The 27,290-nt window shown below is 59.3% G+C and overlaps 1 protein-coding gene across 4 annotated transcripts; it reads right to left on the bottom strand.

Annotated features, from left to right (window-relative positions):
• Nucleotides 1-500: 500 nt before the first annotated feature.
• Nucleotides 501-26,760, bottom strand: GRID2IP (Grid2 interacting protein). Of its 4 annotated transcripts, XM_058680284.1 has the most exons (22): nt 26,371-26,760; nt 18,867-19,021; nt 12,092-12,340; nt 11,823-11,908; nt 10,590-10,659; nt 10,075-10,169; nt 9,623-9,806; nt 8,060-8,214; nt 7,574-7,696; nt 7,226-7,323; nt 6,949-7,066; nt 6,024-6,379; nt 5,312-5,728; nt 4,465-4,552; nt 3,793-3,870; nt 3,377-3,573; nt 3,046-3,201; nt 2,850-2,936; nt 2,511-2,640; nt 2,318-2,436; nt 822-986; nt 501-612 (listed from the first exon to the last, which is right to left on the bottom strand). In XM_058680284.1, the coding sequence occupies exons 1-22, from the start codon at nt 26,758-26,760 to the stop codon at nt 541-543; spliced, it is 3,588 nt and encodes a 1,195-aa protein (XP_058536267.1). In that variant the 3' UTR covers nt 501-540. The 4 variants fall into 4 exon arrangements, with proteins under 4 accessions (XP_058536267.1, XP_058536270.1, XP_058536268.1 ...); XM_058680287.1 differs by lacking the exons at nt 18,867-19,021; nt 26,371-26,760 and adding an exon at nt 18,005-18,018; XM_058680285.1 differs by lacking the exons at nt 18,867-19,021; nt 26,371-26,760 and adding an exon at nt 14,419-14,453 and having other exon boundaries at nt 7,574-7,705.
• Nucleotides 26,761-27,290: the final 530 nt, after the last annotated feature.

The raw sequence follows: 27,290 nt of genomic DNA, 5'->3' as shown, positions 1-27,290 counted from the left end.
GGCGTCCAGACAACCCCTCGCCGACACCCAGACACGCGTGCGGCAGCCTCAAAAGCCCACACGTGTTCCAGACTGTGCCATGTGCGCCCAGACCTGCCCGGCCCACAGGACCCGCAGGAAGGAAACGTGGCATCTCCCTCCGCCCTTGACCATGGTGGCTTCTCCAACCGGATGCGGCTGCCTCTGGACTGCATCTGAGTTTGTCTGCTGGATTCAAGACCTCAAGTCCCCAGAGAGCCAGGAGAGGTGGGCAGTGGGGAACAAGCCAGGCAGGGCTGTCAGGGGTCTCTGCCCCTCAGGGAGTCTGAGCCTCACCCTGGGAGGGTCTGGGGCAAGCCAGAGGAGGTCCTGGCTGGCCAAGCCTGGGAGCTGAGGTAGCTGGAGTCGTGGGCAGTGGTCGGGCCCTGTACCCAGGCCCTGCCCTCCAGCAGTCGGGCCACAAGCTAAGGCCGGGACCTCTCAGTGTCTGTACTGCCAGCTTGGGTTTGGCCTCACAGTCTGTTCACTTCCACACTCAGGCTGCAAGGCATGTGGGCACCATCACCAGGCCAGAGGTGAGACCATCCCGGAGCTGCGGGGCCCTTCTCCGGCCTGCAGGTCACTGAGTGCTCGCTGGGGAGGGGGCAACACAGAAGAGGACATGGTCAGTGCGCCTCGGAGCCTTTACACCCCTCCTCCCAAGTCTGTCCACCATGGGGAGAGATGGCACGTGTCATCACCCACTGGGGACCCTTCCCAACCCAGCTTCACACAAAGACCCCTTCACGTGACCTGTGGCCGTGACCTCTGTCTAGGGTGTCCATTAGTCTGCCGTGGCTCACCTCGAACTTGCTCATGAACTCCGCAAAAATGCCGAAGAAAGCCTCGGAGGTGGTGGCCTTGGAGTCCTCCCCAAAGAAGGCCAGCGCCTTGGTCAGCTCCTCCATGGCCTCCCGCTGCAGCCCGTCCAGCGCGCGGAGTACTGGCTGCGCCGTCTCCAGGAAGGACTTGGTGCAGGAGTAGTGTCAGTCAAGGAAACAGCCAGTGTGCTGGGTGCTGCAGGCTCCTGCCTGAGACCTGCCCTTGTGCTGCCCGTGCCCGACCTGCACACTGCCCACGAAGCCCGTCCAGGAGCCTGGCTCGGTCCGCCTCCTGGGGCAGCTTTCTCTGAGACACAGCCTCCTCCCTCTCCACCACCCACACCCCTCCAGGCTGCACATTCACTTTCTTAGAGTGTTGGTCACTCTCTGTTCCAAAGTTCAGGGCTGCCCCTAAATGCAAAGTAGTCCCCTTTGCAGCGCCAGGCCTTAGGGGCACCCAGCATACTCTACATCCAGACAAAGATTCATGGCTGAGCCAGTGTAACGTTCCCAGCACTTAGGCTGCGCCAAGTGAGGCTCCCAAGCTCACTGCACACAACTCCTATTTAACGTCCTGATACCTATAGGAGGCAGCGCATCCCCACCTTACAGGAAAGAAGCTGAAACAGAGCAGTTTATCAGGCGGCCCACATCCCACAGGGCCAGGGCTTGGCTTCAGGTGTACTGCCATCAGGTAACAGCACAGCAGCCCCCAACCCAATCTGACTTGATCCCTTACCCCCAGTCCCAGCCAGGGTTAGGGTTCTCAGCATCTCCCCTCACTCCTGATGTAAGATAACACCAGCAGTTCCCCCCGCCCAACCCCTCTGCACCAAGGGATGCTAGAACACAGCAGACGGGCCCCAGCTGCTTCCACAGCTGTACTCGAGCTTGGATGGGACATGGCAGAAGGTGGCAGAGGTGAGGGGAAAAGTGCATGTGTCACAGGCTCAGAGCTGCCCAGCAAGGCACCAGCTGGCAACCTTCCTCAGGTCCACTCACCTCCACCCTGCTCTGGGGCCATGGACATGACAGGGGCTATGCAGGCCTCAGCTGGGGCCAGCACCTGGTCCAACGTTAGCGCCAACAGGGAAAGTCCTGTCTCCTCACCAAGAAGCACTGGGGCCTGCACGCAAGGGGCAGACTGAGGCACCGCCCGCTCTGTGCTGCCACTCTCCCCAGCTAGGCCCGTGTCCTGCACTGCAAGGCACACCCCCACCCTCACCCCCTGCCTCCAGGAGACGCCCCCTCCCTCGACAACCCCTCCTTGTGCCACGGCACTTCACTCTGGGCCCCACTGCCCATAAGAGTGGAGGGGGACAAGACAATGGCTTTGGAGCACTCAAAGGAACCCGGGTCTGACTCACACCTATGTGGAGGATTCAAAGCGACTCTGGGTAAATGGGGGAGAGGGGGACATCCCCCCACCCCCTTCCCCAGGCCCAGCCTGGTGCTAGGCAAGGAGCTCTAGCGGATACGGCCATGACGACGGCAAACTTGTCCTCGCTGGAGGGGGACATGGTGTGGCAGGCATCCTGGATCTCACGGACAGTGCCATGCAGGTCAGCCAGGTCGCTGGTCAGGGCCCGCTGGTTCACTGCCGAGAAGGGCAGTGGAACCTCAGGGGCCATAGGACGCACTTGGGCCCCCCACTCCCTGCAGCCAGCTTACCTTTGGCAGCCAGGGGCACGGTGGGCAGGTCCTGAGCAAAGCCTAAAAGCTCTGGAAAGTGCTGGCTCAGCGATTTGGCAAGGATGTGCAGGAAGGTGGATTTGCCGTCCACAGTCTTGGTGGAGTTCAGCTGCAAATGGACAGCCCCAACCCATCATCACACATTCCTCCTCCTGGATCCCAGCAGACGACTCCCCACCCCTGGCGTCTCCCAGAAACTATGGCATTCATTCCTATTTTTTTTGCCATTCCCAGTGCACGCCCCTGCCCATCCCCATCTCAAGCCCTTGTCGCAATCACACCTGGCCTGCACGTACAGGTGTTTGGCAGACCACTCACCTCCGTCAGGAAGTTGATCTTGAAGCCTGTAGTCTTGTTGGTTCTGGGCTGGCCATCATTGAGATAGTTGCCCATGGCCAGCACAAACTGGGGAGAGGAAGGGATGTGGGTCGTCCAAGGTTCTCCCTCCCTACACACACACACACACACTCAGCTGGCGGCCTCCTGACCCTTGGGGTTAGGCTGTGCCTCTGACCTCCAGGATTTTGGCCAGCTTCCGGCTGTTCTTGAGCTCCACGGAGGCCTGGCGCAGGCACTCGAGGCTCCCTCGTATCTCCTCGGTCTTCTCCTGCAGCGTGGCCTGGAAGTGGAGGCTGCGTAGACGAGTCTTGTACTCGGGCACCGAGAGCATCTGCCAGGGGAGCCAGGGCCTCAGAGTGCCAGTCTGACCGGAGTGTGGGCCCACACAGCTCCTCCAGGCCGTCCTCCACCCCTCCACCCCAGATCCGGGTGGGAGCCCAGCACAGCACGTGGGCTAAGCTGGGGACCCAGGCAGGCAGCCCCAAGGGCAGCGTGGGGCACAGAACCTGCAGGACGAACTGGTCGGGCTCACTGAGGCGTCCAGGCGCCTCACGGAAGGCCTGGTAACGCTGCTCCTCGTCAGCGTCGGGCGCGAAGAGTAGCAGCTGAGCCAGGTGCGCCGGCTCCAGGCGCCGGGGCTCCATGCTGGTGAGCACCTGCCGCAGCTCCGCTGGGCTCAGCTTCAGGTGCGCCAGGAGGATGGCTGTGGGCGGGGCCGCAGGGTGAGGTGGAGGCGGGGCCGGGCGGGAGGACGGGGACCTGGGTAGACCCTGAACTTGGATGAAGAGGGAAGGTGGAGCCCACCAAGCTGCAGCCAAGGCTGGCGCCTGTGCCCAAGCGGGATCAGGCTGGTGGTGGGGGTCCAGCCAGATGACAGGTGGCTATGAGTGATACTGCCTGCCCCTCGGACCCCGGCACTTACAAGTGTTGTAGGCCTTCTTGTGGGACAGGATCTCCACCACCTCCTTCTTCCTGAAGGGTTCTGGGCCTGGCACTGGTTCTGGACGGTGTAAGGAGGGGAGGGTGCAGGTCTCAAGACCACCACCATCACCCATGCATCATGACCTCAGATGTTGGCTCTGAGCCGATACTCGCCTTGCCACTTGCGCACACTCAGGTGCAGTGGAACACATGGCGTGGGTGGTGGGCCTCCATGCCCCACAGTCATGCCCTCTCTCTTGTTCTGAGTCAATGGGACTGAGCTGGCAGGGGAAGAGAATCAACCACCTCTCCACCTCCCAGCAGACCCCTGAGTGGAGAGGTTTTTCTGTGTTACACCGGTTCCACCTGCCACACACAGAGAGCCTGCCTTGCTTGGAGTCCTATCCAACGGCAAGGGATGGGCCAGCAGAGCTAGGCCTGTGTACCTCCTGTCCACTCTGCCCAGCCTCTCTGTGCTTAGGAAGCAATGGTGACCATGGAGTCATCGCAGCGTTAATTAACAGTGTCTGGCATTTGGTTTGCATGCCAACAATGCCAGCCGTTCTTACATTCTCCCCATTTGGGGAATGGGAGAAGCCCAGCCCTAGAGTGGCTCATGGCACCTTGGATGGTGCCGGGTCTGCTGTCTCCCAGGGCCCCTCAGGACACTCACTAGCAGGCTTCTGTGTGCCGAAGTGCAACTCCAGGTCGAGGTATTTTACCATGTCGCTCAGCTTGTCATAGTCGGAGTCCTCCCCGAGCTTCAAGAAAGGGCGGATTCCTCAGGCCCCAAGGAACAAGCGAGGCTGTGTGGACTCTCTCCAACCCCCACCCTCTCCAACCCCCACCCTCTCCCAGTCCAGGGCAACCCTGGTGGGAGGGTCCCTGAGGCAGATCTCCCACGGGGCCCTGGAAGAGGCCAAGGCCTGGATCCCGATCATGGGGTAAGCTGTACTCCATTTCTTGGTGCAGAAAATAAAGACAGTGGGGTTGCAGGTAATGGCATACATGAGTCCAGGGTGAGGGTGGGACAGCCCCAGGTGCCACTGGGCCCCCAGGCTGGAGTGTGGTCTCCAGGTCGACGGAAGTAGTAAGCCCGTTCCCTCCTCTGCTCCTGCCTAACCCCACTGGCTGGGGGCCGGCTGGGAGGGGTCTACTCGGGGCCTGCTCTTCCAAGGCATGGCCGTGGGGCTAAGGGATCTAGGAGCATTATGTAAACAACAGGGCTGGATGAGCCTCATTGGTCCTGTGGATTCGGTGGGTCTGGAAGGGGAGGCCTTGCCAGGGAGTGAGCTCCCCTTGGCCAGCAGTGTTCACTGACAGCTTTGGGTGGCCACACACTGAAGTGGAAGGGAGAACCAGTAGGGCACACAGCATCTCCAGTGTCCCCTCCGGCTTGGCCCACTAAGCATGTGTCCTTGGGCTGGACCAGAGAACATTCGGGCTGACATCAAGAGGTCAGGGCACAGACAGGGTGCTGGCCCAGGCCACTCTCCTATAGCAGGCCCCAGCTAGCCTACCTGGCCCCAGATGGTGCCTTCCGAGTTCTCCACCTGCTCCCACCGCAAGCGCTTGACGCTCATGTGGCTGGTCTCACTGCGCCGGTGCCCCAGACCCCGGGAGAGCACGGGGGGTGCACAGGGCACCGGTGGAGGCAGGGGGGGTGGGGGTGGGGGCGGGACCGGGTGGCTGAGTTGAGGGAGGGGCTTGGTCAGTACCTGACTGGGACCCCGGGGGCCATCGGAGGAGCGGGAGCTGGGCTTGGGGTCGTGGAAAGGCAGTGGGGGTGGGGGCGGGGGGCTGAGCGGGGGCGGGGGGATGTGGTCAGAGACGGAGGAGTAAGTCAGGGAGCTGCCCTCCTCGCTGCTGCTCACACAGTCGCTGGCACTACTCCGCTCGTTGGTGGCGAAACTGCCTTGGTCGTCGTGGAAGCTCATCTGGTAGAGAGGGGATGGGGGCGAGGAGCAGCTGAGATGAGGGGGCGGGCTGGGCCCAGAGGGACTGCAGCAGGTGCACAATGTGCGAAAGGAACATGGGGGTGACTGGAGGGAGCATGAGATAGTTTGGGGGCAAGGAATGGGCTAACCTCAGACCAGGTGTAGGGGGTAACCTCAGCACACGGTGGGATAATCTGGGCAAAGGAACAAAGATGAGGATGGGCTAATGAAACAGGGTAAATGGGTTAGCCTGGGGCCAAGGGGCAGCTGCACATCCACCCCTGCGCACACCCACCTCCTCATAGTCGTTCTCAGGTGTCAGGAAATCGTCCACCAGGGCCACGCGGGGGCCCAGCTGCTCGCTCAGCGCATCCAGGAAGCGGTCCGTGTCCCGGCTTCGCACGGGGCGGGAGAAGGTGAAGAGCTTCCGGCGGCTGGGTGGGTGGGTGGAATCTGGGCTAGGGGGGCTGTCCGGGTGGCTGGGCCCAGGGCCTGGCTGTGGGGAGGGCGCCCTGCTGCTGTCCAGGCTGGCGTAGGGGTGGGACTCGGAGCTGCTGGGGGAGGCCAGGTCCCCAGAGCAGAGCGGGTAGTAGCAGGGAGAAGGCAGCAGCCGCTCACTGGGCCAGGAGACGTTGGACAGGGTCCTGGGTCCTGGCAGGGGAGTGGTGGTGGATGAAGTGTGAGGACCCCTGGTCAGCCTATGCCTGGACACTCCCTTTTGCCCTCTCTGGGTGATCTGCCTCCAAGCTGCCCAAGGGTGGGTCCAAGGTCAGAGCATCCCCCACTTAGCCCCAGGACAGACCAGACCTCAAGTCACAGCTCAACCCCACTGAATATAATTCAAGGGGCCAAAGGGCCTTCTCCAGGCTCCAGAGCAGGTCCTGTCCAGCATGCCCTGGGCACCCAGGGCTTCTGCCTGCCGACTGCCTTTCCCAACACAGCAGCATCATCATTCATCCGAGAGCCACGTGGGTACCTTGGGGACTTCCATGGTAGGGGTGAACAGCATGTGACATGGGAAGAGCTGGAACCACCCTGACTTCTGTGTGGTCCCAACCCAAACACGCAGGCGTGGGTAGCGGCCAGGTTCCCCCTAGCAATCACATCCCCACAGAACAGACACAAGTACTTCAAGGATGTTTCTCCCAACTATGGGGACAGCAGGGGCAGCCAGGCAGAAGGACCGTGCCCCCTCGGGCCCTGGACTGCTGAACCCCTACCTGTCGCCTCAGCTGGGCTGGGGCCCGGTGGGGAGGCCCGGGGCTTGGACATGGACCCCATCTTCCCTTTGAAGCTGCTGCTCAGTCGAGACTCGAGCTCGGCATAGACAGCTGACATCTGTGGGGGATGGGATGCAGGGATTCCAGCTGCTCCCGTGTCCCCCACCACGGGGGGTGGCCTGGGACACAGCCTCCTCCAGCCAGAAGCAGCCACCACAGGGGCACCTTGGCCCCAGAGTGGGCCCACCCGCACCCCCACCAAGGAGAAAAGACTCACCATCTTGGGGTTTGGGGTCTCAGGGAGGGACGTGCCATCGCCAGCCTGGCGTTCGCCTGGGACCAGAGGAAGTGGCATGTCAGGGCATTCGCCAGGGCCTGTCAAGGAATCAGGTGTGGTCAGGGGACTCAGGAGAGGCCATGCCTGCCTTGGGGGTCTCCTTATCGAGGATCTCACAGGCTTTGCCTTCCCAGGATGGCCCCACTTGGTCCTGGGCATCCCCCTTCTCTTGTCATTTCTCAGCACAACACATCTTGCAGATGGCAGAACGGAGCCCTGGTGGTAATACCCCACTCACCCGTCCCAGCCTTTCCATGACGGTGGGGAAGAGGCAGTGGGGAGCCCTACCGCGGCTGGTGTCCAGGCCCTGGGACCGAAGGCTCCGGCGGCACATGGAGGAAGCCCGCAGGGAGCTGCGGCGCTGCAGCTCTGGTTCCGGCTCGGGCTCCAGCTCCGGCTCCAGCTCCGGCTCTGAGTCAGCTGCAAGACATGCAGGCGAGATGGGTGTGGTGCACGTGTGTGTGTGTGTGTGTGTGTACATGCTGGGCACCCACCAGGTGTGACCTGACCGTGTGTGCTCACAACCCAGGTGGCAAGTGCTGGTGGGCCACACCAACTGTGTGACCTGACACACACATCTCAGGATGCAAACCAGAGCCCTAAGCCCAGGCAGCTCCATGGGCATCTAAACCTTTGGGTAAGAAAACATGTCCCGCCCCGGTTGGGAGGGGTGCAGGTTGGCTGTCCGCGCTCCCCCGTGAGGATAGGTGTCTGGCTGCTCACAGGCGGGGCCTCTGGGCAGCTGGCAGCCAGGCACAGAGCTGGGCAGCCTACCTGTCATGGCCGTGTAGCCCAGAAAGCAGGCGATCTTCTCCTGGCACAGCTCCTGCTCCTCGTAGGTGAGCAGCTGGTAGATGAACTGCCAGAGCACCTGCTTGGCCGGCGTGTCCAGCACAGGGTAGACATCCACGATGAGGGTGTCAATGTTTCTGGGTGGTGGGAAGAAGCGGGTGCGGGACAAAGGGCTCCTGACTCGGTGGGTGGGGTGGACCAGGGCGACATATCCCAGCCCACGGAATGCAGCCTCCCAGCCTGGCCCCTGCTATGGAAGGAGCAGCGGGCAGAAGGAGGGCTCCGAGGGTACAGGCTGTCCAGATGGAAATTCTGGCTCTGCCTTTGGCAGCTCAGCACATCCTCTCCCGGGTTACTTAACCACTTTGTGCCACACTTGTAGAACTAGGATTAAAACAGGGCCTGGCGCAGTAGCCCAGTGGCTAAAGTCCTTGTCTTGCATGCCCCAGGATCCCATATCGGCGTCAGTTTATATCCTGGCTGCTCCCCTTCCCATCCAGCTCCCTGCTTGTGGTCTGGAAAAGCAGTCAGGGATGGCCCAAAGCCTTGGGACCCTGCTCCCATGTGGGAGGCTCCTAGCTTTGGATCAGCTCAGCTCCGGCTGTTGTGGCTACTTGGAGAGCTAACCACTGGATAAAAGACCTTTCTTTCTGTCTCCTTCTCTCTGTATGTCTCACTTTCCAATAAAAATTAATAACTCTTGAAAACACAATAGCATCTCCCAGGACTGACATTGGGGCCCAGCCCTTTAACAGTGATGACATCCCATACTGGAGTGTCGATTCAAGCCCCAGTGCTGCCCAGTGCCCTGCTAATGCACCTAAAAGCCAGTGGAAGATGGCCCAAGGGCTTGGGTTTCTGTCCCCAACATGGGACACCAGGATGGAGTTTCTGGCCCCTGGCTTCTGCCCAGGCCAGCCCAGATCTGGCTGGTGCAGCCATTTGGGGGCAGGAAATCAAATGAATGCAGGACTGTTCCCTCTCTGTCCTGCTCTCCGTGTCACTCAGCCTTCGAAACAGTCATTTAAAGAGTTTGTGTATTTGAAAAGCAGATTTTACAGAGAGACAGGAAGAGAGATCTTCCATCTGACACTATGTCTCTCAAATAAATATCTTTTAAAAAGCTAAGCAAAAGGGGATAGAGCAGTGAGAGGTTTGCCACAGATCACACTCCCCGGAGTGAGGAGTGTTCCAGATGCCACCTGATAGCTCAGGTCACAGAGGAAGCCCCCAAACTCCAACCCCCATGGCACTGCCTACAATCAAGGCTCTCATGAAAGTCCTCCCAGCCACACCCCTGCCAAGGGCACTGGCCCCTGGCTGTTTCACTTCATAGGGGCTGAGTGTCAGAGGCGGGGTTTGTTCTAGGGCAATCCAATTGTCCCCAACCCCTGTGCCTCTGGCAGGTGCTTCCGGAAGCCTCCCCCAGGAGATGGGACTAAACTCCAGTAGGGAGCTCAGCAGGCGCTTGTGGGCAGGGCTCAGAGGCCACCCTAGACAGGTCTCCCTACCCCATTGCCACCACCACAGCTCTGGCCTGGCCACCTGTGCTGGAAGAAACTCTCGAGGGCCCGGCAGATGCCATAGCGCTCCTGCGGTGTGAGCAGGTGCTCCAGTTGCTGGCTGAAGGTCCTCCCCTGGACGCGGATGCTGGATGGTAGGATCTCAGCCACCCACTGCAGTGAGGTGAGTGCCGATGTGGGGTTGGGGGAATCCATCGAATCTGAGTCTGCCAGGAACCATGGGTGAATAAGAAAGGTACAGGTGAGTGGCGTTCCCGCCCAGACTGCAGAGAGCCTGAATGCCCAGTATTGCACAGGAAAGCCACCTGCTGCCAGCAGCTGGGGACGGAAAGGGAGGGAAAGCCCTGGGCAGGGTTCCCCTTGAAGTTCCAGCCCCACGGGGTCGGGGAGGAGACAGCTATGGGAAGGGGAGCTGAGGAATTCCACTCCTAGGGGCTCCCTGCAGGCTTTCTGGGGGGGGCAAAGGATTCTTACCACTGGCGAATGGAATGGGTCCCTCCTCCACCACCAGTGTGGGCATTGCACCACTGCCCTGCAGCATGGATACCACCTTGTCGTGCGAGCAGTTCCTGCGGAGCAGAGACCCCCCCAAGGGCCAGGCCAGGGTGAGTCCTGGCCGGGGCCACCTGCAGAAGCCACTGTGAGCCAGGCTCTGCTTCTCCTGCTTGAAATCCCTCACGAACTGGACTGGGACCAGCTTGGCTGACTTGACCTTGCTGGGTAAAGCAAGGAGGAGTCGTAGCCAGGCCACCGCCTGACCTCATAGGACCCAGCAACACTGTCCCCAGCATGCACCTGGGGAAGCAGGGACTGAGGTCCTGGGTAGGGTGGAGGGATGAGACTCCAGACTGGACCATGGGGAGAGGGACAGAGCCTGGGCACCAGAGATGTGATGTGATCTGGACATCCTAAGAGGCAGGTGTTTGTCAGGGGAGGAGGGGGGTGGCTCAGCACCAAGCACTGCACCGGGGTCCTTGGGAGCCCCTGACCTCATGTCCAGCCCGTTGAGGAAGAGGATGCGGTCCCCGGACTTGAGGGCAGCATTGTCAGCTGGGCTACCTGGAAGGAAGTGAGAAGAGAGGACACAGAGGTCAGATGCCACTCTCGGAGACTGGTCAGCAACAGCCCCTGCTCTGCTGGGCTCAGGACACAGGGATCCCCTTGGCAGGGGCAGGGGGAGCAGGTTCAGGGCCAGGGCCGGCAGGGAGGGGGCCCTTCTGCAGCTCCCGTCCTGGTGCCTCCATCAGGGGAAAATGCCACCTGCTCCCTTGGGCACCTGGTTCTATTTCCTGCATTTCCTGGTGATTCGGCACCCTGCGACCGAGAGGGGTGGTGGCCCCTCTCCCCTGCCTTCGCCCCAGGACTGACCAACCCCCAGGACCCCAGGCAGCCTTTCCTACACAAACTTTCTGGGCCTCTGAGCATTAATTTGGGGGGATGGTCTCCTGAATCATCAGCCTTATCAGGCCCAAACACCAACAGAACCTGATGAACTCGTTGAATCACAGCTGCCTGGGAGTGGGGGAGGTGGGAACACCAGAACTTGGGGGTGGGGGTGTCACAGGAGATCAACGGTCGCTGGGCCAGGGGTCCGGACACTCCACCCAGGCCCTGGACTTGGCAGAGCCTCCCCTCCCCCCGCCCCGCTGCCAACTCCTGTGAGCCACTCCAACCTCCTCTCTGCACCACTGGGTCCAGGGCTTAGTGACACCGTTAAGAATCTGGACCTGCCACGTCTCACTCAGAAAGAGACCGTTGAGGCTGGAAGAGTGACACAAAGGGACCGGGGACATGTTCCTAGGGATGGGGAGAATGCCTGCCTCACAAACCCACAGAGGTGCTGGGCCCATAGGTCTCAACAGGTGCACAGGTGGGGATGTGCCTCCAGGGGGCGTCATGATGGGAAGGTGGGTGCACGGAGGAGCCCAGACAGCAGGTGGACAGAGCCGGCACGCACAGGTCCTGAGGCTGGCTTGCACCGATCGTGGGCAGGGTCTGTGGTTTGGGGTACACAGCCAAGGCAGTACCCCCAGCCCTCCTAGCGGGAAGAACTTGGCTTGCAGTGGTGCTGAGCTTGAGACAGAACCTGGAGCCCCTGAGACAGGTGGGTGACGTTAACCTACTAGCCTGAGGACACCCAGGCGGGAGTGGGAGTGAAGTAGCCCAGCAGGTAGAATTATTGGGGCCTGCACCGCACCCTGGGCGCCTCGCCCATCCCTCACCAGGCAGGACAGATTCGATCCATACAGGCCCGTGGCCGCGCAGCGTGAAGCCGAAGCTCTTGTTACCCTTGTAGACACGGACGGTCCTGGGGAGAAAATAGATGAAAAAGGGGTTTGTACTAGCGGAAGGGCGAGCAGGGCGCGACTGCAGGAGGTAGCGGGGACACAGGGCCTGGAGACTCCCGATGTACTGTTCCTTTAACCACCACCCCGAAATCTCCATCCTCCCCCAAGCCAAGGAGTGGGAGGCGCCCACCTCCGGGGCCCACCTGCGCGCGCCCCCGGGGCCGGCCCGGCAGCCCAGCAGCGAGGCGGCCTTGCGTGGGGGCGGCTCATCCGGGCGGCGCGGGGCAGCGCTGGCGCGCGTGGACACCAGGAGGCGCTCGGGCCGCTCCTCGCTGCGGCTCCGGCGCAGCCGCTGCGCGCCCTGCGTGCGGCGCGCGCGGCACAGTTTGCCAAGCAGGCCTTGCGACACCACCTCGTCGAAGCGCGCCCGGTGCTTCTTTGGGATGAAGATCCTGCGGGGCAGAGTCGTCCCTTGAGCGCGGCTCAAACCTCGGGTCTCTACTTTGCATTTCCAGCCTACCCCCCTCCCCCCGCCGGAGGGCCTCATCTTGTGCCAACCCTGGGACGCTGATCTCTCCTCCTCGCACACCTCCAGCTGACCGCTGGGTCAGGACCTGTCCTCCCCAGACCCGGGCACACCTCCACTCCGCCTGCTGGCACTGCCTGCGTCTGCCATCTTCAGGCCACCCCTTGAAGCTTCTGCCCCAGCAGCCCCCACTCTCTGCTCAGGCGGACTCGTCCTCCCACCCCCACTCAGCCCTGGCCTCCATTCAATGTAATCCTCTCCTGCGATTACTCAGCTCCTGCGTTGTCTGTGCCAGCCATGGCTCTTCCTCTCAAAGGGGTCACCCTGGAAATAATAAGGGAGGCTGTGTAGGGTCCCCAGGGTGGAAGGGGGTGTCTCCAGAAGGAGCCTGCAAGCTCTCCACTCTCCGAGGACTGGCCCTGTCCATCAGCAGTGAACCACAGTGACCAGCACCTGGAAGGGACCTCAGGAAAGGGTGGAGGGAGGGGTCTGCAAGTGGCCCAGCCACGGATTCTCAGGCCCCCATGGCTGAGGGGACCTGTAGCCTTCCAGGAGCCCTGCCAGAGGTTTGAGAACAGGGTTCCTCAAGGTTTGCTGGCCAGTCATGCCGCCAGACTTCACCCCAAGGACCCTTCCTCTCTTCTTTGTACTAGGAGTCAGTGCCAAGGGTATGGTGGGGAGGGGGCAGTGGCCTGCATAGCCAGCTGAAATACAATCTCTCTGGTTCCCCACACCCAGCAGGATTAAGGAAGCCGGGCAGGTGGATGGGTTTCCTGGGGTAAAGGGAATGGGCAGGGCCCTTCAGCAGGTGGATGCTGGACGCTGCCCTCCAGGGCTTGCACGCATCAGGAGGCAGTCGCCGGCATGAATGAACAGCCAGCTTGGCTCCACACCAATACCCCAGATGGTCACTCAGGGTCTTGGGAGCCTGCCACCTCCATCTGTCCACACATAGTCCTCACACACGCAGCAGCACCCCTGTCTCTCATCCCCCCAAGCTCTGGAGGGAGGCAGGGAGCCTGAGACTGCCCACCTCACACTCTGAGCCAGGGCCCAAGGGTTCTGGAAACGCAGCAGACACCACATGCAGTTCCAGCCTGGGTAGGGGCCAAGTGGCTGTTCCAGCTCCTGGCTCCAACCCTTGGGGGTGGGGGGAAGGCAGCCAGGGTGAGTCATTGCCGCACAGGTGGGGGAAGGCTGGGTGGCCCCCTCCATGCTGGGGATGCTTGCAGCAGGAAAGGGAAGCCCAGGCTGTGCAGAGGGCTACACACCCTTGCCAGCTCCTGAGACACCTGGGGACGCAGCTTGGCCCGGGGCAGGAGAGGCTGCTCTGTACTGCCTGGATCAACACACCAAAGCAGGTGCAATGTGGCTGCAGGGACCACTGGAACCCACTGCTGCCCAGGACTCCTGTGTCCACAGAACCACCTTGCGCTTGGCTCAGTTCTGCTCACCCCCAGGTTCCTATCGAGGACTCCCCTAGGGTTTGTGTTCTCTCGCTCTCTCTCTCTCCTGCATCCCCATCCCTGCCCAGCTTTTTTCATCTCACCAGGATCATCAACCAGTGGTGATGATGGAGGGCCAGGGCCTCTAGTGTCACACGCAGAGTCCGATGCTCTGTCTCCCGACAGGGGCCCTGCCCACCAAACTTGGGTAGGACGCGCTGGGTTTTCACCCAGAGCAGCCAGCCAATCCCAGCCTCCCTCGTGCCCTCGACAGCGAAGGAAGGACCCAGGGCTTTTTCAATCCTAGTCCCTCAGTCTCCACTCCTAGGGTCGCGCCCAGAGCTCCCTAACCCCAAAGTGGAGCTCTCTCACCACCCAGGTTATTCCTACCCTTCGCAGTTCCCCCTCGCTCCCGGCTACTCCCGGGCCCAAGAGTGTCCACCCAGGTCAGGTACGCACCTCAGTGCCCCAGCCCCACCCCCCTTCAGGTCGGCCCGAGAAGGGGCCTCAGAGACCCGGGCGCATGGTTCCTGGGGTCGCGCGCGGTTAGGGAAGCTACCGAAAGTGCCGAGAGAAGCTCTGGTCCTTCCCCATCTGGAGCCGGGGACCGCGGCGCGGCAGGTGCGGAAAGCTGGGGGGGGGTGGCCGAGCCCGCGAGCGGAACGAGGGCGCCGCGACTCCACGCGCCTCTGCCCGGCGAGCCCGCGCCGCCCCTCCCGAGCAGTCCCGGACCGCAGCCCAGTGCCCGCCCCGCTCGGGTGGCCCCGCCCCACTCGCCCCGCCCCGCCGGGACCCTTGTGCCACGTGGGGGGCCTAGGAGTCGGGGGCGAAGCAAGGGGCGAGTCCCTGCTCCAGGTGTTTCTGCTTTCCGTTCCGCTGGACGATCGCCTTCCATTGCCTCCAGGGGTCACCACACACACTCTACTGCGGCCAGAGGAAGCACCGATTGCCTTGGATGCAACCTGGAAGGCTTTCCGGAGGAGGGGATCTTTGCTCCCAGCCTCCAGGGCTCAGCATCCCCCTACCCAGAGACAGGAAGAGGCTTGAATGCCAAGGTCAGCAGCTGAACCTGTACGTACCACAGGGGCAGTGGGAAGCCAAGGGACCCCCGCCATTGGGGCACTCCAGGGGCAGGGGCATGCTGGTGGGGAGGTCCAGATCTGACAAGTGCTAGATTGTGAGATACAGAGAAGGGACGAGTCAAGCCAGTGCAAGTGAGAAGGGAATGTTCAGGTGGGGAGAACTCCCACGTGGGAGGGGAGAGCCTCCCTGAGCCAGGAATGGCTGAAGGGGAGGAGAGGGCGGTGATAAGCAAGGGGCCTGGATCTGTCCTCCGGCCTTGACCTTGCTGCCAGCTGAGAGCGGGTGCAGGATGGGCACTGTCCGCAGGCCTGACTGCCTCAGGGGACCAGAATCTGGAAGGGGAGCAGATGGTGGTAGGTCCTGGGACCTCAGCCCAGAACTTCCTGGGGAAGAGCTCTGGCCAGACACCTCAACAAGGCTCTACCTATTGCCCTCCTAGGCATGACACTGGGAGGACCCCACAGATGTAGCTGTCAGTCTCTGGGGCTCTGCGCGAGATGTCCCCAACACACCTCACTCAGCCCCTCACTCCTGGTCTCAGTGAGCCTACCACCACTCCACGGGGGCCTCCCAGGCTGGCCTGCACGTCCCAGCAGCATTGCGAAGCCAGAACCAGTGCCCCCTCATGCCATGTCCTCCCTACACCTCGTTCTCAGCCCTGCTGGGCAGGTAAGTGTTTGATGGTCCCCACAGTGGGCACAGCCACTGCGTCAGGATGCAGCCACTGTCAAGATACAACCACTTCCGGCTTTGTGCCAAGCGCCATGGCCCAGCACCCAGGACCAAGTGTGCCCTATTGTGCCCTATGGTGATATGGGCAGAAGAGCCTCAAGCACCATGGATTGCAGGCTCCAGCTTGAGGCCAGGCATGCCACTCCAGGGCAGGTTGCCATGGGTGCAGTGTACCTGACCAGGCGATCCAAGGCAGCATGGGGTTGGGCAGGCAACAGCTGGGCTTCCAGGTGAGGGCACTGCCTGAGACTGCTCCAGAGCATTAGATTTCACGTGGGGGGGGGAGGGGATTCTGCACCATCTGGAAACATTTTTCGTCATTACAAAATGACAATGAGAAGGTCCTAGAACTGAGGGATCAGAGGCCAGGGACAACTGCTAACCGAGACACAGGACAGACCACAGGGACAGAAACCTCAGGCAGCAAGTGTCATTAATGCTATGTGCTCTGGAAAGTCGCTGAGCCGGGGTGGGAGGGTGGGGGCTTCAAAGGGAGAGCCAGGCACCCTGGCACTTCCTCCTTAGAGTCTCCTCCAACAGTTGTGAGCGCTGAGTGTGGCCCTGGAACCTGACCCCATGGTGGAGGAGGGTGAAGGGGAAGCAGGGGGTCCTTCCCACCCGCCCTGGAGCTCTGAACCCATGCATCTTCGTGCTGCTTGCAGCTGGACAAAAACACACAAAAAAAGCTCACTGATGTGGTTCACAGCACCTAGGATGAACTGTTTCTCTTTGCAGGCAGTTGAGCTGCCCAGAGTGGACATGGCACACCAAATCCCAGCTTCTTCCACCTCCTCAGCTGCTTCCTTGGGCCCCCTCCCGTGCCCCCACCAGATCCTCCTTCTCCTCCCCCCTTCTCATGCCTTGAAGCACCACTGAGCCATGAAGCTGCCTGCTCTCCTACTCCCTCCCAGCCACGTCACACTTTCCAAATGGCCTGTCTGTCCTAATTCCAAAGCCGTTTTATAGCTCCATTAGGCTGGGGATCCATCCCTTTGGGGACAGACCCAAATTGAGCACCTAGGTGTGTTGTGGGGAAGGAAGCCACCACCTCCAGCTTGCACCCTGGGCACAATGACTCATGCCATCCCAGTCTGAACCATCCCACAGGGTAACCACTGCCAAGCCAGGCACCTCAAAATAAGCTCGTGGGGCTCAGACATACAGCATTACTAAAGATTAAGTGAATTCTGGAATGTGCAGATTCCCAGGCTCAATGTCCTTCTCCACATCCCTGACTTGGGTGGGTTCTAGCCCTCTATGGATCTCTCTCTCTGCCCTCCTTCCCTCACATACACATCTATGGCTTCATTCACTACATTTTGGTCAATCAGCCTCCCCCTTTGTAACTTTGTTTCTTCCCTGTGTAAAGTCCCCTGGTCAGAGCCTGGGCCCTCCTTGGCTCCCATGCTGGGAGGCTACACTCTCTCTGGCCAGATGCCTAGCCTTGAGATGGTCAACCCTCCTGGCCGACCATCCACCTCTTCACCAAAGGACATGGGCCACGTGACAGCAGTAGCTCTCTGCGCCACACACTGCAACCTGCTGCCTCTCCAAAGGAGGTTGCCCGGATGGCTTGGCTCGGCTGGGCGCTAAGTTAGCCATCCAGGCTGTCCCTTGGCCCTGGAGATACAGCTAACTGTGGCCTGGAGAGCCCCTGCGCGCTCTTGCGCTCGCACACACACACACACACACACATCCATCCCTCGCGGTCTTCTGGAAGGCGCCTTGCACCCCCAGTGGGGCATCACCACCACTGCTGGAATCATCAGTAGCGCAGACTGGCCACCTGCCAGTACAGGGATTGGTACGCGGGTGTGGATGGAATGGCGGGGTTGGGGGAGCCGCCCCCTGCCAGGGGCTCCCCCTTCCTGCTAGGGCCCATCTAGGCGCCGCCCCCTCCTCCAGCAACCCTCAGTCAGCTGCCCGCCGCAGCCTCCTTTGGGCGCGGCTGGGCATCCCCGCACCACCCCCGCCCTTCCTAACCCCCCCGCTCAGGGATCAGCAGCTGTGGCCGCCGGGAAAGGCGGGCGGAGCGCGGCAGGGGCAGGAGCAAGCCCCTGGGGGAGCGAGGCGCACGGGAAGGGCCTCCAGCCGGGCTGGCCGAGGCGGCAGGTGGCGCGGGGACCCGCGTGCCAACTTCCCGGGGACCGCTGCGTGCCCCCTCTCTGACCCAGTCCCTCGGCGAGAGGCGGCCGGAGGCTCCGGTCCATCACCTCCGCAGGGAGCGCTCGACCCCGCGGTAAACTGGCTCTGGAAACAACTTTTCTCCGTCCTCTCTGGATTGCTCTCAGCAAAGGGGTTGTCGGGGGGGGGGGCAGCCCCTTACTCACCCAAAGCAGCTCATGGTGGCCTCCGGGGCTCCGCGGCAGAGCGCAGAGGAGACACCGTGCCTCCGGGGCTGGAGTGGGGTGGCGGGTGGGGGGAGGCCAGCCCGTCCCTGACATTGGCCAGGCCCAGAGGGAGGGGCAGGCTGCGGGGTGAATGAATGGCAGCGAGGGGAGGGGGTGGGCTGAGCCCAGGAGAAGGAAAGGCAGCAGATGGGGGAGCCGCCGCAGGCTCCGGGATGAGGTAGGCAGGGCTTGGAGGGTCTCCCTGGAAGGACGAAGGTGGGGTCTGGAGACTCCGGGGTCGCCCCAGACGAGGAGCCCCTCCCAGGAATATTTTCTTTTTTCTGAGATTAAACCTAAAGGGGCAGTCCAGAGCTCAGCAAGAGTGGAGAGCGCACAGTTGACCAGGTGCCTCGTCCTGAGATCCCACTCCACCCCCAGCTCGGTTTGCCTCCGCGATTCTGGGTTAATAACAGCACTGGAGGCTGGGGTGGGATTCGGCCAGAGAATGCTTCTGCAGGGGTCCTTAGCAGGTGGTCCGCATCACCAGAGCACAACGGGGGACATCGCGTGCAGGTGCACGTACCCATGCTCCCCTGCCTGCACCTGGCCTCAGGTCCACCCAGAATCCTAGGTGTCCTAGTGTCTCTGTGGGTTTGCAGAAGGAGCAGGGCAGGCTGTGATTTTACAGCCACAGTTTGGTCCGCTGCAAGACCCCGGCCACTACTTTGGCGTCCAGCAGAGCCAACTGCAGCTTTTGCCAGGGTTGAGTCCTCCCACATTGTAGTCCGGTTGGGACTGAGGCTGAGAAGCAGGGTTTGCTGGGAGAAATGAGGGTCGAGGGGACCCACCCTGCCCAGGATACCTGAGGTTGTCCAGCAGGGGCCCCCGAGCATCCCGTGGCAAGGCCAAGGTGAGAGCCCACACCAGGTCGTCCACCTGCTGCTCAGCTGCAAAGTGCTTCAGGGCCACAAAGACCTGCTCCTTGGCGCTCAGCTGGTCCCCCAGGATTTCATCCACCTAAAAGGAGAGACAGGAGGAAGGGGCTCACTCACCCTCCTCACCCCCGTTGTGGTTTTCAGACCTTGCAGCCACCCTCCAAGATGGGCATGGGCAGTGGCCTTCTTTTCCATTCAGGGAAACTGAGGCACACAGAGGTGCAGGGATTTGCAGGAACGGAACTTTGAGAGGAACCAGTTCCCAGCCTCCATTGATGCTGGCTGCAAGGGTGTGGCGTCAGGATTCAAGTGCACAGAGGGCATTGTAACACCCCCAGTAGCAAAGAAATCCACACACAGCTTAAGAACACGCTGAGCACCCAATAATTGCTAGTTACTATTATTAAAATACTACACCCCCCTTCTCTACATGGCTCAGTGAGTTCTCAAGACAGAACGACCCAGCCCCACAACAGCGCGGAAGCATGCATGTCTTGTATAGCATAATGGATTCATTTATTTCCTTTCTTGAGAGACAGAATAACAGATTGGACATCTGCTGGTGAACTTACCCCCAAAGACTCACAACAGCCAGGGCTGGGCTAGGCCAAAGTCTAGAACTCCACATGGGTCTCCCACATGGATAGAATGGGCCCAGGCACTTGGGCCATCACCCACTGCCTCCCAGCATGCACGCATCAGCAGGGAGCTGGGTCATGGGAGGGAAGTGTGTCTCAAGTGCCAACCCGAGCCACCGTGCCAAATGCCAGCACCCACCACCTTCAATTCTGGCTCCCTCAGCTCTCCTTCTGGCCCATCCTTATCTCCTGGTAGAAGCCAGTTGCTAACAGCCAAGGGCCCACTCTGCCAATGGGCTTTGGGGAAGACAGCTTGGTAAGTGTGTCCTATGCCTTGGGCTCAACTCTAGGAGTTTCTGCTAACCGTGGAGTGACAAATGCATGGCATGGCATGAGTGAGGTTGTCCTGGTTCCACATACTCACTTCCCACCCAAGAAAGTCAAGCAGACTTCATTGTCTTCTTTGGATTACCTCTGGCGCCTCCCTGAGGCCATGTTTGCAGGAGCTGGAGGTGGAAGGCAGACCCTGACTCCTGGGCAGGCTATGGCCATCTGTGTCTTAGCCCCCAGGCCTGATGCTCACCCTCCTGGCTTTGTGGCTGAGCACCTTCCTCGCAGACAACATTGTGGATCACTGATTCTTAGAGTGCATTTTTTTTCCATGCTGAACATCTCTGAAATGAGATGTTATCGAATGTCATCCTATGAGTATGTAAGTCATGCATATTGCTAGAACTTTCTATGCATAAATAAGCCTAAGGGTCTTGCCTCACGAATCACTAAAGTAAGTGACAACGGGGCCAGTGTTGTGGCCCTGCACGCTTAGCTGCCACTTCCAACAGCCACATCTCATGTCAAAGTGAGGGATCGAGTCCCAGCCACTCTGCTCCCTCCATAAACCCCCACTGATGAGCTTGGGAGGCAACAGATGACGGGCCAAGTGCTCGGGCCCCTGACCCTGACATGGAGATCCTGGCTGACAGCCCACACCTAGCTCTGGCCTGGCTCAGCTCGGCTACAGCAGCCACGTAGGGAGCTGAACTGGTGGAAAATCTCGGACTCCCTCTGTCTTTGCTTTTCAGCCTTTCAAATAAATAATTTTTTTAAAAAATAAAAGAGATGACAAGGAAACGTGTCATGGTTTCTTGATTTCCTTTTGTATTTTTTTTTTTTTTAAAGATTTTATTATTACTGAAAAGCCGGATATACAGAGAGGAGGAGAGACAGAGAGGAAGATCTTCCATCCGATGTTTCACTCCCCAAGTGAGCCGCAACGGGCCGGTACGCGCCAAACCGATGCCGGGACCAGGAACCTCTCCTGGGTCTCCCACGCGGGTGCAGGGTCCCAAAGCTTTGGGCCGTCCTCGACTGCTTTCCCAGGCCACGAGCAGGGAGCTGGATGGGAAGTGGAGCTGCCGGGATTAGAACCGGCGCCCATATGGGATCCCGGGGCTTTCAAGGCAAGGACTTTAGCCGCTAGACCACGCCGCCGGGCCCTTCCTTTTGTATTTTTAAGACTTACATATTTTTGGGCCTAGTACGGTGGCCTAGTGGCTGGGGTCATCGCCTTGAATGCGCCAGGATCCCATATGAGCACCGGTTCTAATCCCAGCAGCTCCACTTCCCATCCAGCTCTCTGCTTGTGGCCTGGGAAAGCAGTCGAGGACGGCCCAAAGCCTTGGGGCCCTGCACCCGCGTGGGAGACCTGGAGGAAGTTCCTGGCTTCAGATCGGCTCAGCTCCGGCCGTTGCGGTCACTTGGAGAGTGAATCATCGGACTGAAGATCTTCCTCTCTTTCTCTCCTCCTATATATATCTGCCTTTCCAATAAAAATAAATAAATCTTTTTTTTTTTAAAAAAAGCAGTGCATCTTGCAATGGATGATATTTTGGATTTGGCGCAATGTGGATCTTAATGGCCAGTGAGAATGATGCTGTCAGTCTTTATTTAAAATCATAACATGGAAAGCATTGACTGAGGAGTGTGGGGTTCTTTGGGCAGTGGTCCAACAGGTCATCAATTGTGGTGATGGTTGTGCAATTTGGGGAACATACCATGTACCACTGAGTGGAACATTAGACATGCATATGGAGTACGCAATTGAGGCCTCGATAACTAGGTGTGATATCTTGGCAAGTAACAAAAGTAGATTATCAGGGCTGGCGCTGTGGCATAGAGAGTTAAGCTACTGTGCTGGCTACTCCACTTCTGATCCAGCTCCCTGCTTATGCGTGGGAAAGCAGTGGAAGAAGGTCCAAGCCCTGCAGCCCCTGCACCCTGTGTGGGAGACCTGGAAGAAGCTCCTGGCTTCTGGCTTTGGATCAGCTCAGCTCCAGCTATTGCAGCTACCTGGGGACTGAATCCCATGGATGAAAGTTTCCTTTGTCTGTAACTCTGCCTTTCACAAAGAGATATATGTTTCTTTTAAAAAGTAGGTTACCAAACAGAACACACAGCATTGCCTTTTTATACATAATTGCACATAAATATTTGCATAGGAAATATTTTGGAGTGTTCGCAAAAAAAAATTTGAGTGGTTTCCATGTTTTCTACAGGGAGTTTCTAAGACTTTCAAGGTCGGGAAAAGCAATGCAGGCTGCTTTGTCCTTGCTCCTTCTGCCTTGACGCTGTGCTGCGTCAGATGCCCCTGACGTGAAACTCACTAGTCCGTGTGGCACTGCCACCAAGCTCTAGGTCCAGGCCACTCTCACCACCTCACACACAGCCACATTCAGGAAGCAGTTGCTCCCCACTCCCTTCTTCCCTGGTAATGCACAGTGTACTTTTCTGTCTCGAGGGATTTTCCTATCCTGGAGTTTACACAGGCAGGGGACCAGTCCCTTGGTACTCCAGGGACAGGGACATTCCTGGGCATGGACTCACTGAGCCAACCTTGCAGTGCAGGTGGGAGGCTGGACGGCCCAGCAGACAGTTCAGCTCTCTTTCTGTCTTCCTCCCTTTTCCTCTCTCTCTCTCTCTCTCTCTCTCTCTCTCTTCCTCTCAGTGTCTCAGGGGCTCCTGTTCCATCAAATACATTGTCCGGCACCACCCTCCTCACTCTTCCACCTGTCCCCAGATTTCTCCACACTTGCCCTCCTCCCCACACCCCAACAGCCCTCACCTTTGTCCATGCTCCCTGGCCCGGATCCACAGACACCCCAGCCTCTCCATCATTCAGCCCAGGAGTCACCTGCCCCACCTTCCCTGACTCCCTTCCCCACCCTCACCCTGCCCATGCCCAGCTCCCGTCTCAGGGTCCGGGGACTGTATCGCTGTGCCAACCATCTGCCCCACAACAGCTGCGCCAGATCAGCCACCTTGTCCCTTTCTTTCAGGTCCCTTCTCAATGACAGCTAAATGCTTGCTGTTTGTGCCTCTGCCACCTGCCAGTCTGGGAAAATGTGCCCATCTCTTTCATGCTATAAATAGGTGACTCCACAACCCTCTCTTTCTCTGTGCTGCCAGGGCTGTCTGCATTTGCTACTTTCATTCTGCTGCCACCAGGCAGGCGATCCAGGCCACCCTCCCCCCACTGCACTGCTGCACCACTCAGCTTTGACCAGACCCCCTCAGTGCCCACCAGGTCTTCAGCTCCCAGCTCACACCTGAACTTTAGAACTGTTTGAGAGTGCTGCCACAAGCTCCCAGAGGGAGCAGGCATTAAGACTACTGTGCCTCATACCAGAGAGTCCGGGACCCTGGATCCCTACCCCAGCTGCCTGCCAACAAAGACCCTGGAGGGCAATGGGGGTGACTCAAGTCATTGAGTCCCTGTCACACATGTGGGAGACCTGGATTGCATTCCATGTTTCCTGTTTTAGATCTTCATTTTTATTGGAAAGGCAGATCTAAAGAAAGAAGGAGAGACAGAGACAAAGATCTTGTATCCTCTGGTTCACTCCCCAAGTGACCACAATGGCCAGAGAATTGAGCCAATCCAAAGCCAGGAGCCAGGAACCTCTTCTGGGTCTCCCATGCAAGTGCAGGGGCCCAAGGCTTTGGCCCGTCCTCCACTGCTTTCACAGGCCACAAGCAGAGAGCTGGAAGAGAAGTAGAACAGCCAGGACACGAATCAGACCCATATGGGATCCCAGTGTGTGCAAGGCGATGACCCCAGCTACTAGACTACTGCACTGGGCCACGAATCTCTTTTTTATTTTTTTTAATATTTATTTAGTTTTTATTGAAAAGGCAGATATACAGAGAGGAGGAGAGACAGAGAAAATGATCTCTGTGTGCTGATTCACTCCCCAAGTAGCCACAGCAGCCAGAGCTGAGCCGATCCGAAGCCACAAGCTTCTTCTAGATCTCCCAAACGGATACAGAGTCTTAAGGCTCTGGGACATCCTTGACTGCTTTCCCAGGCCACAAGCAGGGAGCTGGATGGGAAGTGGAGCAGCTGGGATTAGAACCGCTGCCTATATGGGACCCCGGTGCACTCAAGGCAAGGACTTTAGCCAACAATCCTTTGCAAATCCCCTTATATGTCCAAGCGCTTCTGGATGGTCCTGCAGGAGACTGGTTAAAGAAAGGCTCTCTAGAGGGAAGTAGTGAACATTTGTGGGGGCTCTGAGATGTCCCCCACACACCGTGAGCCCAGGAGACAGTCTCTCCGCCCTCAGCCCCAAGCACGATGATGCCCTGAGGGTCTGACTGCCCTCAGCGCAGTGTCTGTCCCATCACAGCAGCTTGCCTGCACTTCCTACAGGCCCTGGCTGACCACTGGTCTCCTTCCCAGTGGGCGGGACTTGCTGCAGAACCAGGAAGCCCCCCCTCCTGCACCCACTGGGCAGCCAGCAGGTCGCTGTTTTGGAAGCCAAAGACGGCAGAAGCAGCCTGAATTCAAAGGGCGACATAGCTAGCTGCAAAGACGCTTTATGTAAGAAAGAGGAAAAAATAGTTCCCCCCTCCTGGGGCCTAGGATGCGTGTCAGTTACTGCCCAGATGTTCTCAACCTACATCTGAGCAGGCAGAGCCGACTCGGGACGCTAATGGATTTTCTATTAAACCTCAGCGACTTCAAGGAGGAAAAACTGGGGCAGGCAGAAGGCTGATGAGAGCCTGGCCAGGGGTGAGGGGGTAGGTAGGCTGGGAGGGTACTGCCCAGAGCCCTCTCATGCTCCCCAGGAAGTCCTTTTCCGGTGAGTCCCCTTCAGCTTTGGGGGGGCGATGTGGCGAGTCTGGAAACTACCGCTCCCTGTGCTTCCTTGCCAGGTCTCTGCCTCCTGACCACCTCCACAGGTGCCCCCTTCCGACGCTGTAGAGGTGAATTTGACTCTGCGACAGGCCTTCATCATCTACAGTCATCTGGGGTTGACATTACTGGTGCTCAGCCACATAACCAGTTGTCCTCCTATGCCTGGATACACAGAAGACTACATTTCCCCGCATCCTTAGGGTGCAGCAGTGGGACCCATTCCAGGCAAGACTAGGTGCCCCTTCCCATGCTCTCCTCCTGATCCACAGAGAGTCCTGACCAGGGCAGAGGGAGACGGTCAGCTGTCTACAGGAGCTGGACGTTGGCAACGTTGGGAAGCCTGAGCTGCATCCCACATAGCTGTAAGCATGTGGGCTGCAGAGGCACAGGGTGGACCCAGCCTACAGGATGTGCCCCAAGGCGTGATGGAGGTGAGGCTGCTGGGGTGGTCAGTTTAGTACGAAATCAGGACTGGATCAGGCTTGGGCACTGAAAGAGACCGAGTTTCCAGTTTTAGCACCTAGACGGGACTAAGCCCAAGATAGGGGGTATGTGAGCTTACAAATATTTCCTAGTCACTTTTTTTTGCACTTGAGTTTCAGCCTGGGACTGAAACTTCAGCTGAGGGCCTGGGACTCTCTCAGAATGCCCCTAGGGTACAGAAATATGAGGACGGGTGGTCTGAGGGGCTGCTGTACCCAGACCTCACAGGCCCAGCCTCTGTGTTCCTCCTCAGCCCTGGGTGCCTGCTCGCGCCAGTCTTGGGCCCAGCCCTGCTCCCAACAGACCCTCCTCTTGCGGCTGGAAACCTTGGACCATCCAGGAGCCTGACTCCTCATCCCCTAGGGTCATCCTAGGTTTCCCATCGGCAAACACACAGAACGTGTGTGCGTCTGAGGAGGCAGCAGGAGATGGCCTAAGTGCTTGGGCTGCAGGGGAGACCCAGAAGGAATTCCTGCTATTTCAGACAGACCTGGCTGTGGTGGCCATCTCTGTCTCCCCCACTCGCCACGCTCTGTAACCCTGCCTTTAAGCAAGTAAGTACACCTGTGGGTGTCCTTCCTGCACTGGAGTCCCCGATTGGAGTCCCAGCTGCAATTCTGACCCGGCTTCCTGCTGGTGACGGCTCCCCTGCTGCCCTTTGGGGAGACCCAGACTGCGTTCCGAGCTCCTGGCTTCAGTCTGGCTGGCCCAGCACTGGCTAGTGGGGACATTTGGGGGAGTGAATCAGCTGATGGAAGACCTCTCTCTTGCACGCTCTCTCTCTCCCCCCATTTTGAGTTAATAAAATTAATATGTAGATAGATTTAAAAAAAAAGACCAGCATCAAAGAGCATGTAGCTGCTGTTGTGTGAAGGTCACAAATAGAAAAAAAATCATCTAAACTGATATGAGGCTGACAGGGAGCTTAGAAAGGCAAAGGGGCATGTGAGAACCTTCTGGAAGGAACTATTCTGTAGTCCACATTCTATCGTTATTCATGCTCTATTTTTCTACCTAGGGGTCTGTGGACCTCGGTGTAATATAAACTACAGTTTTATGCGTTTTCTAGACACAAGCACCAAGATTAGGAACAGTACTTTTAACAACACCCGAGCATCTTAACTTCGGGTCAGCCTATCTGCAGACACGCCCCGCCTTGCCGCCTTACCTTACCTTGCGGCTGAACTCCTGGGCCTTCCGTCTGCGCTCTCGGTGCGCAGCGTCGTGGCGCTGGCGGCCCACCAGGTGCAGCATCTCGCACCCCAGGGTGCGTGGGGCCCGCAGAGCTGCGGGGTGGGTCACCGGCAGGCCGGGGCCGCCCTCGGGGCCTGGGAGCACCCCCAGGCTGGGTGGCACCCGCGGGCAGCTCCGGGCCAGGCGCACAAGACGCTCGCGGCTCAGGCCACCCACCGCCAGGCCCTCCAGCTCCAAGATCTGGTCCCCCGGCCGCAGGCCGCCGGCGTGCGCGCTGCTCCCCTCGGACACCTCCAGGACGAAGCAGGGGCCAGAGCCGCCCAGCCGGAAGCCAAAGTCCTCGGGCCAGCCCTGGTTGGTGGTGGGCATGGCTACAAGTGTGGCTGAGAGGGGGCGAAAGAGAGGATGCCTTCTGGGTCTCTGGTCGACTCCAGCTCCTCCCTCTGACTGACTCTCTGCCTTACTTCCCCCCGTTTCCGCACTTAGGTGCCTGTCCCGGCCTGGGGAGGGGCGGGTCACTTCTCAGGGAGAGGTGATAGGGAGGTAAGGAAGGTGGTGGACGCATCTCCTGGGTGCTTGCCGACTCTGACTCCACAGGGACCATTTGGGGTCTCGGGAGAGGGAGGGTCCTTAGGAAAAGGAGCAAAGGGATGGGGCTGCTGCTTCGGGACCTAGGACACCCCAAGGTGAAATGTGGGGGCATCTGGCATCATCCCTGTATTTCTGTACAACATGGTCGTTAGCTGTGTGCTTTGTTCATGATGCTTATTTTAATGTTGCTTTGGGGCCGGGAAAGATTCATAGGCTCCCCCTTGAAGTCTTAAGTTGGGGGACAGACTTTGTTCCCAGTGGGCGACGACCCAGTCTGGGACACCTGTGTCCTGTATTGGGGTGCTCAA

The sequence above is a fragment of the Ochotona princeps genome, chromosome 24 (assembly GCF_030435755.1).
Source record: "Ochotona princeps isolate mOchPri1 chromosome 24, mOchPri1.hap1, whole genome shotgun sequence".
NCBI classification, from domain to species: domain Eukaryota; kingdom Metazoa; phylum Chordata; class Mammalia; order Lagomorpha; family Ochotonidae; genus Ochotona; species Ochotona princeps.
Note: the sequence above shows the minus strand (reverse complement) of the source record. Positions and strands in the feature narration are given on the sequence as shown.